At 44.8% G+C, this 15,898-nt stretch overlaps 2 protein-coding genes across 2 annotated transcripts in view; both read right to left on the reverse strand.

The window, feature by feature from the left end:
• The window catches only part of acsf2 (acyl-CoA synthetase family member 2), a 44,935-nt gene extending 40,388 nt beyond the window's left edge, over positions 1-4,547 (reverse strand). Inside the window, exon 1 of the mRNA XM_083635399.1 lies at positions 4,224-4,547. Coding sequence (XP_083491525.1) covers positions 4,224-4,330 — 107 coding nt within the window. The 5' untranslated portion in view covers positions 4,331-4,547. The remainder of the gene's footprint in view (positions 1-4,223) is intronic.
• A 501-nt stretch (positions 4,548-5,048) lies between these two features.
• tap2t (transporter associated with antigen processing, subunit type t, teleost specific) lies at positions 5,049-15,662 on the reverse strand. The gene is made up of 12 exons (XM_083634499.1): positions 15,528-15,662; positions 14,438-14,987; positions 13,779-13,893; positions 13,477-13,607; positions 10,956-11,161; positions 9,819-10,016; positions 9,048-9,176; positions 8,732-8,920; positions 8,429-8,602; positions 6,043-6,202; positions 5,759-5,895; positions 5,049-5,486 (listed from the first exon to the last, which is right to left on the reverse strand). Exons 2-12 carry the CDS (start codon positions 14,946-14,948, stop codon positions 5,301-5,303), a joined length of 2,136 nt encoding a protein of 711 aa, XP_083490625.1. The 5' UTR covers positions 14,949-14,987; positions 15,528-15,662; the 3' UTR covers positions 5,049-5,300.
• Between the last annotated feature and the right edge of the window lie 236 nt (positions 15,663-15,898).

Here is a 15,898-nt window from a genome sequence, read left to right on the forward strand (position 1 = left end):
GGGCTGGCTGGAAGAAGTGAGCGGTCCTGGCACCACTCCTTTTCAGCCATGGAAGCTTCAACGTCACTAAAAGCCTCCTCCAACACCTGATGTGGCTTCTCCTCCCGCTCCTGTTGTGGGTTTGCCTCACCGAGCGCCGCCTCTCGCTCCTGCTGTAGGTCGGCCTGGTGGGCATCCTCCTTCCGCTCCTGCTGTGGTTCCTCCTCCAGAACCACACAGACAGCTGCCACCTCCCGCTCCTGTTGTGGTTCCTCCTCCAGAACCTCACAGACAGCTGCCACCTCCCGCTCCTGTTGTGGTTCCTCCTCCAGAACCTCACAGATCACCGCCGCCTCCTGCTGCGGTTCCTCCTCCCTCGTGGAGGCCTCAAACTCAACGACGGCCCCCTCCTCCCGCGAGTTCGACTCTCTCATGGAGGCGTAGACCTCACCGACCTTCTCCTGCTGCAGATCGGCCTGTGGTGGTGGTGATTGTGGGGGTTGCTGCGGCTGCTGTGTTGGTGGTTGTGGTTGTGAGGGTTGCTGCGGCTGCTGTGTTGGTGGTTGTGGTGGTGTGTTCCTCTTTGAGGACGCTCGAGAGGAACGTTTGTGCTCAGCTGCACGAAACACTGCCAGCTTAGCATCACAAACAGCTAGCTCAGTGTCAATATCGAGCTGCTCCAACTTCCTCTTCAGCTGTAGTTGCCGCTCCTCCAAGGCTTGCCTTCTCAGCACCCTTGCTTCGTCCTCCTGAGCATGCTTCTTCTTTAAAGCTGCTGCACAGATCACAAGTACTGCCCTTTCAGCCTCTGTCTGAATTATCATTTTGGATATGGTGCTGGACCTAGCACCATTACCACTGGAGCGTTTACAGTCAGTAGGAGTAACGTCCTGCACAACAACATGACCATTTTCAAATACATTACCTTCATTATCATTACATTTTTCAAGTGCATTATGTGAAACCCACCTGTTTGCATTAAACATATAATCATAATTACAACGCATTTTTCCTTTAAACAAAGCTTCATTTTTTCCCTTTTGTGTCTCAAAATCGCTAATCACACTAGCAGGTTTACTAGCGGCTTGCACACAAGTCCCTGCAGTCTCTTCCGGAGGCACGCTCACGTCTCCCATAACGAAACGACAAGTCGGTCAGTCCGTAAAGAACAACAGTCAATGCAAAACGAAAAGTAACATGTCAATACCTCAAAATCCAATGTGCTAAGAGATAATCCACAGGTGAGATGCTAAGAGCATTAACACTGTAGCCACCCCCTATGGATGTATGCAGACAGACGGATGCAGACGTCCTCCTCCGTAGCCAAGAGGCCGAGCACCAAGCAGCTACCCCGGCCTGTCCGCGGCAGCTCACGTGGCCCTCCTCCGGTTCGGTTGACTGACGCAGCACCCGCAACGCCAGCCGAGATCCTGGAAGCTACCCCGGCCTGTCCGAGCAGCTGTCCCGGTCCTCCTCCGGTTGCCTGACGTAACATTCAAGCTAATCCAAATAGCGTTAGCAGCGCTGCCGAGATCCAGGCAGCCACCCGGCCTATCCACGGCAGCTGTCCTCCCGTGTACAACGCTACCAACGTGTCCACGGAACAAGTAACAAAGTCCGGTTGTGAACTTGGCAGGGTTTTTACTAATGTTGAGGCAGGCTCACAGCCCTATACTGTAAGCCACCGAGGTGCTTGAATTACCGGGTTGAGTTGTGGCTGACTCGCTAGCTGTGCTGATGTAATAATACGTACGATAACATTGCATTGAGTGCTGTATAAGAACGACGAAGAAGGCTTGTCCTTGATGTTCGGAACCCATCCATTTATTCCATTTCACCGATATGAATACAGCAAAGTTCTTTTCTACAGAAAGCAAATGTAGCACAAACATTACCGGCACGAGAGCACGCAGTGCGGTAAAAACCGTTCGCCCTTCCGGGTTCAAACACCTAACGACACCCAGTGGAAAGAGCATTAAATAGCTTACCTGAGCCCAGGTAGTCGTCACAGCGACGCCCCCTGGACACATACAATATTACACTCAAATAATCATACAAGAAACAAACCATGACCCATTTGGCGCCTACACTAAGCTCTGGTTCGCGTTTGATTAAGCCAGCGTTGCCCAGAGAGATTATTAGAAGCATCGCACCAAAAACCCATTCAAAACTCCCATAGGCGAAAACAGTGAAGAACCAGGAGAGCTAGCATCGATGATTTCCGGACTCGTTCCTGCGGCTCTCTATGACCCCAGCGGGACCGCTGGTCTAGCCCCGTGGTAAAAAGACAGACATCAAGACAGGGCACAAAGATACATACATCAATTTGAAAGCAATAGAAGAGATTGTGTCTGCATGTTTTATGTGAACATGTTTTATGTCAGTTAATTTAAAGGCCCTTCTAGGGATGGGCAGTAGCTATAAATGCTGTGATGCATAATTTGCATTGGATAATTGTTGTGCAATTCTCTATACTTAATGCATCTGTCCCTATCAAGTAAACATTAAATGAAATAACTGAATGAAATATTCCTCCTAATGTATGGAGTTGTTTGCAATCAGTAACCAAGAACTTTTTTTTTTTTTTTTGTAATATACAGTAGTCTAATAGGCACTATATGTATTTAGCATTCACTGCAATATGTTCCTATTGGTTGTGATCAATCACAACACCCAAACCTTTCCCAGGATCGCCTATTGTTAAGTTTTGAAGTAGCCTAACCGATAATTAAAAGACAATATTAGCTTCTGATCTTTAACAACTATTTTCTCAAATTCTTCAGGTCCTGGCCACTCCTCAGTTATGTGTATCCTGAAGCCATCTCTTTTTGGGGGGGTTAGAGAGCCTATGTTGCTCTGTGGGAGGGTCAGATGGAATGTCGGGGCCCTAGGCGAGGTAAAAGAAGCTATACAACATCTGCAGATCTACAAGTCAACAGTCCTTGATAAGTTGATCAGTGACTATCTGCTATTATTACACATTTTACTGAAATATCCCAAGTTGAAGAGTGACTCTAAAGACTAGGGAGAAGTAGCCTGCAAAATATATGTACATGTAGTTTCAAGTTTCGGTCTACAAAGACAGAAACACAATCCGATCTTATCCTTTGTCGTCTGGCACATTGTTTCTATCGCGTCCCGAACCCGTCCATCCGGTTACTGGGGTTTGGGTGAGACAGTTGTAGGTCTATATACTGTAGGACTTTATTATTCCATAACTGTAGTAGGCTATCAAAGAATTCATGTTGAGTATCAATGCAACGGACTCAGGTTTTGCATCCTGAAAAGGCTATCCAATCCTCACTAAAACAAAATTAATTTGACAGCTTATAAAAACTCTAATACAATCATTCATTTAAATGAACACTCAAATTTACAAAACAATAACAAATAAATCAATAATTCAATCAATCAATCAGTCACATTGGAACAAACTAAAATGACATGTTTTAACCTAGCAGGAGCCAGGCTCAATCTGAGTCCCATCTCTGCCATTTCACTCACATGAAGAAAAGAAACCTCTTAAAAAAAAATATATATATATATATATATATATATATATATATATATATATATATATATATATATATATATATATATAGTACAATAGTACATAGCCTACATTAAGATAGAAATTAAGAAACAATGCTATTTCACAATTTTGTCCCAATTTTAATTTGACGATATTAAAATTTAAATCGATGGTTGAATTGTTAGTGTGGGATGAACATTGATTATTCATTATCACAGCCCCACTCCCACCCCTCTCTCCACTGCCCACTGAGCCAATAGCAGACGGCGCACAGCTGATTGACAGCTGGGAGCAAGAATCTACTGGCTCAGTTGAGTTGGCCAGATGGCCACATTCTGCAGCTGTACATTGAAAATAACGATAGCAAGCAATGCACTGAAATGAACTCTGAGCAATATGGCGCTGTAACTACCGCGATTCTGATCCTTTGTGTTCAACATGGGCGTTCAAACAAAGTTTTTTTTTTTTTTTTTTTTGCGTTCAAACAAAGTGTCAACTAGGACTGGGCTGATAATCACATATATGTAGGAACAAAAACATAAGAACAACAAAAACAAAAACAACAAAGCCTACAAAGGGGTAGGATTTCTAGCACGAATTTTTTTTTTTACCATAAACAACTTTCTCCCCTGAGCTGCTCGCTCGGGGGTCCGCCCCACAGCCAACTGATTTCTTTGAGACAATAGTTAAGTGAGTCAAGTATGCAACTCACCGACGTGCTTGGACATCTTTCCATGGTCTGTGCAAAACTGTCAAGGCCCGAGAAAAAACCTCCTTTGCCCGCAGAGACTGAGAGAAAAATGCAGTTGTGCGAATCATTGCTTTTGGATGTACGCGGGTCTCTGCAGAAAGCGGAGTTCAGCGCTCGTCACCACTCGGGGAATGTCTTGAGCTCGACAATGCGCTCCACCGTAAACACAAGAAGACTGACAGGTAGTAGTAGTGCCAAGCAGGTTTCTTTAGGAGAGGAGGCTGTCTGTCATGCAGTGACCGCCCCGGCTGCATGCAATTACTCTACTGTATCTGCAGATCGGCAGCTTTTGTCTTGCTCGGACCTTGAACCGTCTCCCAAGTATTGATAAGCAGCCACGTCCTGTAGGTGGCGCTGTCTTAATGGGGTCTCATATCAAGCACATGAAATAAGAGACCCAAATGGACTATCTCTCAATGAATGAGATCACAACAATGTTAATGTTACAAAGTGAGAACATTGGGGGATCGTATTTAATTGCAACTTCCCTATAACATGTTGCACAAAGGGCAACTGCTTCTGCTTTTTCATCCCAAGGAGAAACTGCATCTATAGTAGCCTACTGCAGCAACTTGTAATTAAAGTCTTCTGCTTCCTGATCTAAGTAGCTAATCTTATTGTATTCCTATATCTTATTTGTTTTGGAAAGCACATTGAAACAGCTGCTTTAAACACTAAGGTTTTAAGTATTAAATAATAATGGAACCTGCACATTCTTTCTTAGCTTATCTCACACCCGTCCCGCACACACCAAAATCTTTACAAACATTCATTATTACGAATACATATTTATCAAGTCAGACTTTATTTATATTGCGCCTTTCGTGCAAAATTGCAATACAAGACAAGGTGCTTAACCATAGAATGAAAATAGAATAATACAATGAAAATACAACAATACAGTTCAAATAGAAGCTAAAATAAGGAAATGATAGTATAGGAAATAATAGACCACCAGTGTAGGAGAGTTAAAGAGGATGCTAAGCTAAAAAAAAAGTTTGTATATGTACAGTGATAAACAGTAAAAAATAATGTAGGCTAAGTGAACAGTTCCTCTTTCAACCGATGGTAGCGTCCCCTCATGGCCATGAGCTCTTCATGCGTTCCCTGCTCCTTCACCTCTCCATCCTCCATGAAGATGATGTGATCCGCCTTCTCCACGGTCTTCAGCTGATGGGCCACCACTAGCACCGTCTTCTCACACGCCAGAACCTCCTCCACCACCTGAGACACACACACACACACACACACCACTAGCACCGTCTTCTCACACGCCAGAACCTCCTCCACCACCTGAGACACACACACACACACACACACCACTAGCACCGTCTTCTCACACGCCAGAACCTCCTCCACCACCTGAGACACACACACACACCACACAGCACTTAATCACCATGCTACTGCGCTGAACATCCTGGGACATTGAGTGTGCTTCAGTGGAACCGGTCGCCGTGTTGTTCTCTGGTATTCTATGAAGATGTTTTACTCACGGCGTGCTGTATGTCAACATCCAGGTTGCTGGTGGCCTCGTCCAGGATGATGATCTGTGGCTCTCGAACCAAAGCTCTCATGATGGCGATGCACTGCTTCAGTCCCACCGCAAGCTTGCCACCACCTTCCCCTACATCTAGGAGCAAAGACGGTGGACGTTTGGGTGATGCATATACTGCAAACAAGTGACTGCCAGTGCATTTGTGTGGCTTTATTTAAATGGATCAGTCTATATTATGAGAAACTAACCCTGTGCAGCACAAGGTGATGGACAACTCTGTACCTGTGTCGTATCCGCTCTCCAGTTTAGAGATGAAGCCGTCTGCGGTGGTCTTCTTTGCAGTCTCCTCCACCTTCTCTAGTGTGCAGTCCTTCAGGCCGTACTCGATGTTGTATCTCACTGAGCCAGCGAACAGCACGGGGTTCTGGGACACCAGGGCCATCTAAACATAGGTGGAGAGATGCACACAGAATTCATTTAAATGAAAAACATAGCCGCACGCACATTCATAAATCCAATGCAACAAATTTTACTGTCTAAACCAGGGATACTCAACTTGCTTTGCCCGGGGGCCACTTTCGTGAAATGATAGAAGGCCAGGGGCCAGTTAATAAACAAACATACATTTTTCTGTTGCGGATTGTAGGTTTTTGGGGTGTCAGCCGGAGTTTAGTCTGACAATGTTGTGCACACCGGATAGTTAGTTAAGTTAGTTAGGTTAAGTACATACATTAGTGCCTGGGTAGCAAGCAGACGGCGGTATTTGACAATTTAGCAGCTAAATCATAGATTATTGAAAGATATTCCATATTCCAGATTGAAATGCTATAACAGAAGTGGAGTATTGGCCAGAATGACATGAACATTTGGACACGTATTCAGCGGGTATCTTGCATGTTGCGTTCAGGTGCACTGTAAAACTTTTTTTTTTTTTTTTGCAATTCTAGGGCCGCAAGTTGAGTATCACTGGTCTAAGCCCTAGGGCAATACTGGAGCCATCTGCCATGAAATGGAGGTGAGGATGTTACTAATTGCATATATAATACTGCTTTACATTATTATTTTTATTATGGTTATTGTTATTATTATTATTATTATTTAATATTCTACTGAATCCTGAAAGTGAAACTTGTCTTTTCACTTGTCCCCCTCCACAGAGAGCCAGACTGCAGGGCCACTGGGCAACGTCTGGTAGATATTCAGTGTCACTTCTGCAGATTACTGTAAACATAAGTCTTTTTTTAGCCCTGCCCTTCTATTCCTGTGTTGTACACATGCCACCAATACAAGAAGAGCATCCTGACTGAAACAAAACTGCTACTCGTATCGGCGCAGTGTTTCTCATACATTGATCTATTTAGCTTGACCACCACAAATAGATTTTGACTGCCACATAGTTATTAATGTCAACTAGTTGACTGCAAACTCCTGCTTTAGGGCTTATATACGCAAGTATTGTCTTGGCTGAACATCACTCCAATCAAAGTTAGGAAATCCCATTTTTACTTTATTGTACTTTTGTTTATGCCTACAAAGCAAATGTTACTTTGTACTAGAGTATACATTTTTTCCCATCATTGTAAAGCCACAGCACAGTAAGGAGGATATTAATGTGACAGGTGTTAGTTCTTCATCGATCTTCATTTTGCTCTCAAAGTGCATTTTACTTTAAAATGTACAACATGGGGCACCCACCACAATCTCTCCAAATCGTGTGGGGAACACTGTAGCGACTTGAAAAATGAAACAAGCACATACTTTGCGATAAGCTGTAACATATTTGGCTCTAGTAGGAGAACACAAAAGCTTAATAAAGCTTATTATTAGTTACTTAACACAACACATCCTGCGCCTCCACCTGGCACCCCTCCTCCCCCCCACTCAGCCCCTGTCTCAGTTTTCCCCTGTGTCTCCAAACTCATGGCAGGAATGTGAACCTCCACTTGTGCCCTGGATCCTTTCCCATCTACTTTGGTTAAGGACTGTCTCCCAGCGATCTCCCCACTCATCACAAACACCATTAACTCCTCCCTCAGCTCTGGTTCAGTCAGTCCCCCAAAACACTCAAACTAGCTTCTGTCACCCCCATCCTCAAAAAACCCAGACTCAATCCTGACACTATGAGCAATTTCCGGCCTATCTCCATTCTCCCCTTCCTGTCTAAAATTCTGGGACGCGTTGTCGCTTCTCAAATCAAAACCCAACCCACCTCACCTCCAAAGGCCTGTTTGAACCATTTCAATCTGGCTTTTTCTTTGAGTACCTTGAAAAGTACTCTATAAATACAATGTATTATTATTATTATTATTATCATCACATAATTGTTAGCTCTCTTTTGACAGTGAAGTCCTGCATAGTGCATACTGGGGTCATCATAGTGATGGGATCACTAGATAAATATAAAAGGATCAAAATAACGGCAATCAGGAAAGGGGGTGGTGGTTAAATAACACCATCAATTGATTGGAAAGTCTCCACTGAGTCCAACAACCCATCAGTCGTGTCAAAGCAAGCTCAGAATCCATAGATATGAGGATGATGAAAACCAGACCAAATTTTTACACATTTTTGGAATGGAGCGACAGAGCAACCTCACAACAACAACAACAACAAAAAATTATATGATGAGGTTTTGTTGATCAACCTTGTCCCATAGGCCCAACTGTACCTTTTGATGCAGGTACTTGTGCTTGTAACTGTGCAGTGGCTCTCCATCCAGCAGGATCTGACCCTCTTGAGGTTCATAAAGCCTCTTCAGAAGGCTGACGCATGAAGTCTTTCCACTGCCAGAGGGGCCCACCAGAGCCGTCATCTTCCCCGACTTCAGCTCCATGGAAACCGACTGGCAAAGAAAACAGGTTCACGATACGATTAGAGTCCCACAGCTAAGACGTTTGTTGACTTTATCTGATCTTATGAGGTTTGGCCGTTCATATCCAAAAGTTTGGCACCACTAAAAACAGACAACAACCTTCAGCGCTGGTTTATCGGGAGCCGAGGGGTAAGCGAAGGTGACGTTACGGAAAGTGATTCTTCCCTCCAGCTTCTCGGGCGCTAACTCTCCTGCCACCTCACACTTTGGTTTTCTGTCCAGATAGTTGAACACCTTGGATATGACACCAACTGTGCTCACCGTGTCTCCAACGCAATACAAAAACTCCTGCAAAAGAAACAACAAAAGAAAACAAACAAATATTCCTCATCTTGAATAGCCATTTATTCTAAGGCCGTGCACATTTGAGAGTATCCGGGTTCTATAGTGCGAAAGACCAGTTGACTGAGCTCACCCTCATATTGGCTGACATTGGCTTCTGGCACAAGATGAACGTCACAAGGCTTCCGATGCTGAGCTGACCAGAGGAGATAAGAATGCGGGCCTGCAGAAACATGAGCACCTTGATCCCCACACTCACGATCTACATGGGAAGCATCCAGACACAGAGACTTGACTTTGATTTTGGTTGATTTCTGCTGAACAACAGAAACCACACGTGCTCTTAGCAAACCTGAGCCAAATAGTAAATGTTTGTCTTAACATCCTCGGTGCATCAGATGGGCTTGGTTTTGGCACACAGGACAATACAATGAGTGCAACAAAGTTTAAATTACTTTCGTGTCAATTTTACAATTTTATCTCTTTTATCTCACCGGCAACTTATCTGATACTACAGTATCTGAAAGGTCCCCAATGCTGTAAAGTGCCATGCATCTTGTGCTCCAAATACGATAAAACAAATGGAACACACTATTTGACCCAGTTCCGGGTCTTACCATGATTTACTAAACTTGCTTTGAAATGAAAAGTAAAATTTGTAAAAATGATCGAGGTCACTTCAGCTTCAGAACAATTCTCAAATACGAACAGGTAAAAATAGCGAGAAACAAACTTGACAAGTTTGATCCAAAAAAGGGAGATAATTGTTCCTAGTGGGGCTGATTGCAACTATTGAATTTTTATGAACTAATACTTCAATGCTGTTTTGCAACATGCAGGCTTCATCTGTCTTTCTGAAGAAGTGAGTTCACTAATTATTCACCGAGTCACACCGTCATCTTACCCTCCGCACTAAGAGGAAGACGGCACTGTAGATTCCTGCGCGTGTCTTGATGTCACACAGGTGCTCCAGTGCGTCATGATACCTCTTCACTTCGTCTTTCTCGGCGTTAAAGCTGCGCACTGTTTGGATCGCCCCGATAGTTTGCAAAGCCAGATCTTTGGTCTGGGCGTGGCAGTCTTGCACCTGGTTTTTCAGCTCCTGCGTGACAAAGAATACATTGAATCCCAACCGATCCGTAACGAGAGCGTGCATCTGAGACTTAAGAGCTCAAAGTCCAGTAGAGCAGAAATAACATTCTGTGTAATACAATTCCACTATTCTACTAGTCTGCTGTTATTTAATACGGCAGCACTTTTCATGCTTTGCAGAAACAAAAACCCTCAAAGCATTGAGGTCATATTTGGGAGGTCAATTTAATTATTTTCCAACTGCAGGCGATGGCTTCATCCTAAAATCATTTTCAGACAGGTCAGTAGAGGTAGATGGGAAAATGAGGAGAAAAGTACACCCACAACACAAGATTTCCACTCATGCACTCACTCTACAGATGGTTTCCTGATCATGCACTATTTTCCACAAATGCCTTGTTTCAAATTCACTTTTTTTTATCAAGTTTTTATTCCGTCTCACCCCCCCCCGTCCCCCCCATTGTACTTGGCCAATTCTCCCGGCTGTTGCTCCACCCCCTCTGCCAGTCTGGGGAGAGCCATAGACTAGCACATGCTTCCTCTGATACATGTGCAGTCACCAGCCGCTTCTTTCCACCTGACAGCGAGGGGTTTCACCGGCAGAACGTAGCACGTGGGAGGATCACGCTATTCCCCCCAGTTCCCCTTAACCCCCGAACAGGCAGCCTGACCAACCAGAGGAGGTACTAGTGCAACAACCAGGACACACATCCCACCGGCTTCCCACCCACAGACACGGCCAATTGTGTCTGTAGGAACGTCTGACCAAGCCGGAAAGTACCGCTGCCCGGAATTGAACCCGGGTCTCCACTGCTTTCCCCTCTACGCTTCCCAGATACCCCCTTGTTTCACTCACATACAGTTACACACATTGCCACCTGGGAGCCACCAGTACAACTACAGTCGCTCAACAGCTTCCAGAGACGATCTCATATCATACTGTACCTACCTGGCTGTAGGTCATGTATTTGTTCTGTATGAGGGCCAGGAGCGGCATCTCTATGCAGGTGAGCACAGTGAGTTCCCAGGACAGGCCCAGCATCAGCACCAGCATCAGGATGGTTTTGACCGTGCTGCGAACCAACAGGTTGGCGTTCAGCGCCACTGTGCGGCCCATCCTGTCCACGTCCGAGTGCAGGCGGGAGGAAAGGCTTCCTGTGGAGTGAACAGGAGGACAGGTCAACATAAAGAAGATGAACAGACACAGCCATGTGTTGTTTTGGTTAAAGCCACCAGCTGACAGATGATGGAATTATTATGATTATTAATGATTATGGAAGACAAGTAGAGGGCGGCTCTGAGAACAATTCCGTAACTTTTTAGTATTCCTGTTTTGTCACTCGCAAAGCAGCCAAAGCATCGCGTTCAAAAGTAGTCAAAAGTTGATGAACTGACACAGATGTGATTTGTCTGCACTGTGCACACATACACACACAGCACTGTGCACAGTGCACACATACACACATAGCACTGTGCACAGTGCACACGTACACACATAGCACTGTGCACAGTGCTATGTGTGTATGTGTGCACTGTGCACAGTGCTATGTGTGTATGTGTGCACTGTGCACAGTGCACACATACACACATAGCACTGTGCACACATACACACATAGCACTGTGCACAGTGCATACATACACACATAGCACTGTGCACAGTGCATACATACACACATAGCACTGTGCACAGTGCACACATACACACATAGCACTGTGTACAGTGCACACATACACACATAGCACTGTGCACAGTGCACACATACACACACATAGCACTGTGCACACATACACACATAGCACTGTGCACAGTGCACACATACACACATAGCACTGTGCACAGTGCACACATACACACATAGCACTGTGCACAGTGCACACATAGCACTGTGCACAGTGCACACATACACACATAGCACTGTGCACAGTGCACACATACACACATAGCACTGTGCACAGTGCACACATACACACACAGCACTGTGCACAGTGCACACATACACACATAGCACTGTGCACAGTGCACACATACACACATAGCACTGTGCACAGTGCACACATACACACACAGCACTGTGCACAGTGCACACATACACACATAGCACTGTGCACACATACACACATAGCACTGTGCACAGTGCACACATACACACACAGCACTGTGCACACATACACACATAGCACTGTGCACAGTGCACACATACACACACAGCACTGTGCACACATACACACATAGCACTGTGCACAGTGCACACATACACACACAGCACTGTGCACACATACACACATAGCACTGTGCACAGTGCACACATACACACACAGCACTGTGCACAGTGCACACATACACACATAGCACTGTGCACACATACACACATAGCACTGTGCACAGTGCACACATACACACATAGCACTGTGCACACATACACACATAGCACTGTGCACAGTGCACACATACACACACAGCACTGTGCACAGTGCACACATACACACATAGCACTGTGCGTAGGAACATCAAGCAGGAAAACAGTGATCCCAGTGTAAATACTGTAAATTAGTGTTGTGTGCCTGCAGCCCTGGACGAATATGACCACAAAAATGTGTGTGTGTGTGTGTGTGTGTGTGTGTGTGTGTGTGTGTGTGTGTGTGTGTGTGTGTGCGTGCGAGTGTGTGTGTGTGTTAGGCCTGCACGATATGAGGAAAATCTGCGATGTGCGATAACATTGTTCAATATAGCGATGACGATACGACTTGCGATAAATAAACAAATATTAAAGTATGCATATTAGCTATACAGTTGCTATGTCTTTCTGCTTTAATAATGCTAACATAGACCCCAAACATAGCCGATGCCCACTGAATAAAGAAATGAAATACACACTGACTCTAGCTGAAACTACACACAGCGTGTTTGGGCTTTGGCAGAGGGGCGGAGCGCACTGTTGAAAGGGAAAGGTATAGACGGTTTTCACCAGAGCGCAACCCCACAGCACTTCCTTTTTCTCAGCATTCGGCAAACTGCAGAAATATTCACTTGACATCGTTACTTTTGTTTTCGCCGCTCAGCTGTATAGACGGTTTTCACGGAATGGTCAGTCCTGCACTTGAATGTTTTTTTTTCTTTTATGTCCATAGCAAACACTGCAACAGGAAGTGAGCGGGGGTTCAATTTAGAATGTTTTTGTTGTCAAGTTAAAACCGTCTATACGCTGGATTTACAACACAAGACAAAATGATCAGATGCTGAGTGGGAATGCATGACGCATGTAAATGAAACCACTTTTGTTATTCATTGCGTTTCAGGCAGTCTTTGCGATGTGTTTATTGTGCATGTTCATATTGCGATGACGATGAAAATACGATTAATTGTGCAGTGTGTGTGTGTGTGTGTGTGTGTGTGTGTGTGTGTGTGCATGCGTATGTATGTGTGCGTGCGTGCGCGTGTATGTGTGTGTGTGAGTGCGCGTGCTTCTCACCTGCCTTGTTCTCCTCAAAGAAGTGTATATCCTGCTGCAGGAGACTGTGGAACAGCAGGTGCTTCATTCTCCTATTCAGCCTGGACAGCGTCCACATGAACATGCTTCCTCTCAGGCCAGAGAACACCGAGCTGTTACGGTTGAGGCATTCAAAATTACATTTTTATTTTTCCAGTCTCTGCAACAAATTCCATTTTTTATTCAAGTATGATAGTTGGTTTGTAATGATTGCTACTAGGAATACACAAAGGAAAGAAAAACACTTTCATCAAAGAGGAAGACAACAGTATTTGCTACATTACCTCCCAAGTGAGACAAGTGCCAGCTGTCCAATTGCTTGAAAGAAATTGGTTTGAAGTGTTTGACCACTTAGCATATCAATGACCTTCCCCTGATAAAATGGGATGAATGTATCACCTGCCAACAGAAATACCAGTGATATTGATTAAACAGAAATGATACAATCAATTATGTCATGTGATGTTAGGGTGATGTATTTCCTGAAGCAATCAGGAAAACTGATCATGGTTATTATGTAGGCGTACCTCACACATGACAATCACACTTTACTGTTTGGGGTTTTCCTATTCTTTTGGAAACAGTGGCTTGATTATACAATAGTTTGTTGTACATGACAGTGATTCTCAACTGTTTTCATATCAGGAACCCCTAATTTAGTCCACAGAGCCATGGACCCCCATTTATGAGATTTTGCATGACTATCTGTATTGTAGGTAGAGAGATAAGAGTGAAACTATGATCAAAAGTTATTAATTGTGTTAACTCTTTGTAAATGAAATAATGGTTAAGTTCAACAATTTTTCAGTTTACTGTGGAACCCCCCTCAAGGACCCCTGGTGGTCCCCGAACCCCATGTTGAGAACCACTGGTTGATAACACTAATGAATGAGTCTGCAGTTGTACCATATAAAACTTAAGAGTCTCTATGGTTCAAACTCACAGATGACGCCCAGGATGAGGAAACCAAACGCTGTAAGCAGATAGAAGCTGTCTGGTGTGAAGTACTTCAGCACCCTCATCAGCAGCAGCCGGGCATTCGGTTTGTTGTTGTCCTTTCTTACCCCCCCATCACTGGGGAAGAAGAGCAGTTCCCACAGCACACAGGCAAGTGAGGAAGAAATCAGGGCCAAGACCACCATGCTGGGTTCAGGGAGCAGTCCGCCATGCGTCGTCTCCGAGGGACGTCCCAAGAGCATCCGTGCACTTTCAAACACAGGGGGCAGGAGGCAGAGGAGAGCTGCCAGCCTGTGGAGCACACACGGGGGCTTTCCTTCAGTCAGCATCCGGGTGACATACTGGAGAACTCCCCACTTTACCGCCGAGAAGGCCCACAGACCTGCCAGGCCTCCACAGCTGGAGCACTCCAGCAGCACCTGTCCGGCCCACAGTGCCAGCCACAGCACCACGTCAGACAGAAGGACAGCTAATCCACAGGCTGCCACTCCCCACATTTTCTTCAGGTGCAGACTGCAAAAGATGTGAAACTGATCCTAGAATAAAGATATGGTTGTTATTGATGAGGGAAGACATGGGAAACCCCATAGTAATCCTGTATGCAGTATAATCAATTGTAGGATACTATGCTAGATCTAGATCAAAAGTACCACGGACATAGGTTCCTGTAGTAGCCTAGTATTTGGCCTGGGGCACCGTGGGGTCCTGAATGGGTTCTAGAGGGTCCCCAGCTAATTGCTGGTATGTTAAACTTTTGACCACTGTTATCTCTCTACAGATTTGGACTTTTGGACAAAATCACAGATTTGGGTCCAATTAACAAAAGTTCCTCAAATGGTCGTCCGTGGCGTGGAAGTCAGTGGTCCTTGAAATGCAACATTATTTTAAGCAAAGTCTTTAACTAAACACGGCTGCACACAAGGCTAATGTTACTTTGTAAGTATTTACCACGTTAACGTCAATGTTCTTCAATGCACTAACGTATACCCTCTGACAGATTGTACAATGTGAAAATAGGCTGTTATATTTCCAAGAAACTGATGTTATCAAGCTTTATAAAGGTTAAACGTACTCACTGTCGTTTTATTTTAAGCACAAGGCTTGATCCTGCCATCCAGTCACTTTTGGTTTCACTTTCAGAAACGTAGCGTGTGCAGACCCAGACAACGAACAAGGAGATAACATAGCTAGGTCCCAACAGAAACCGTTCTTATTTAAGAATCGACTACTTCTTCCAAACATGATTTTTGGGCTAATCCTTTCGCCTCGCCATTTATCCAGCAGATCATAATTTCCAGCAAACTGTCTGACTGTTTTGCTACTACGCAGCAGCCAGTCATGCAGTCATGTAACAATCTGGCCGCTAGATGGCGGCATTGTGCCATACTTTTGAGGAGTGGCGTTCGCTAGTGCTTTCAGCAGGCAATCATGCAACAATCTGGCCGCT

The sequence above is a fragment of the Poromitra crassiceps genome (assembly GCF_964638095.1).
Source record: "Poromitra crassiceps genome assembly, chromosome: 4".
NCBI classification, from domain to species: domain Eukaryota; kingdom Metazoa; phylum Chordata; class Actinopteri; order Beryciformes; family Melamphaidae; genus Poromitra; species Poromitra crassiceps.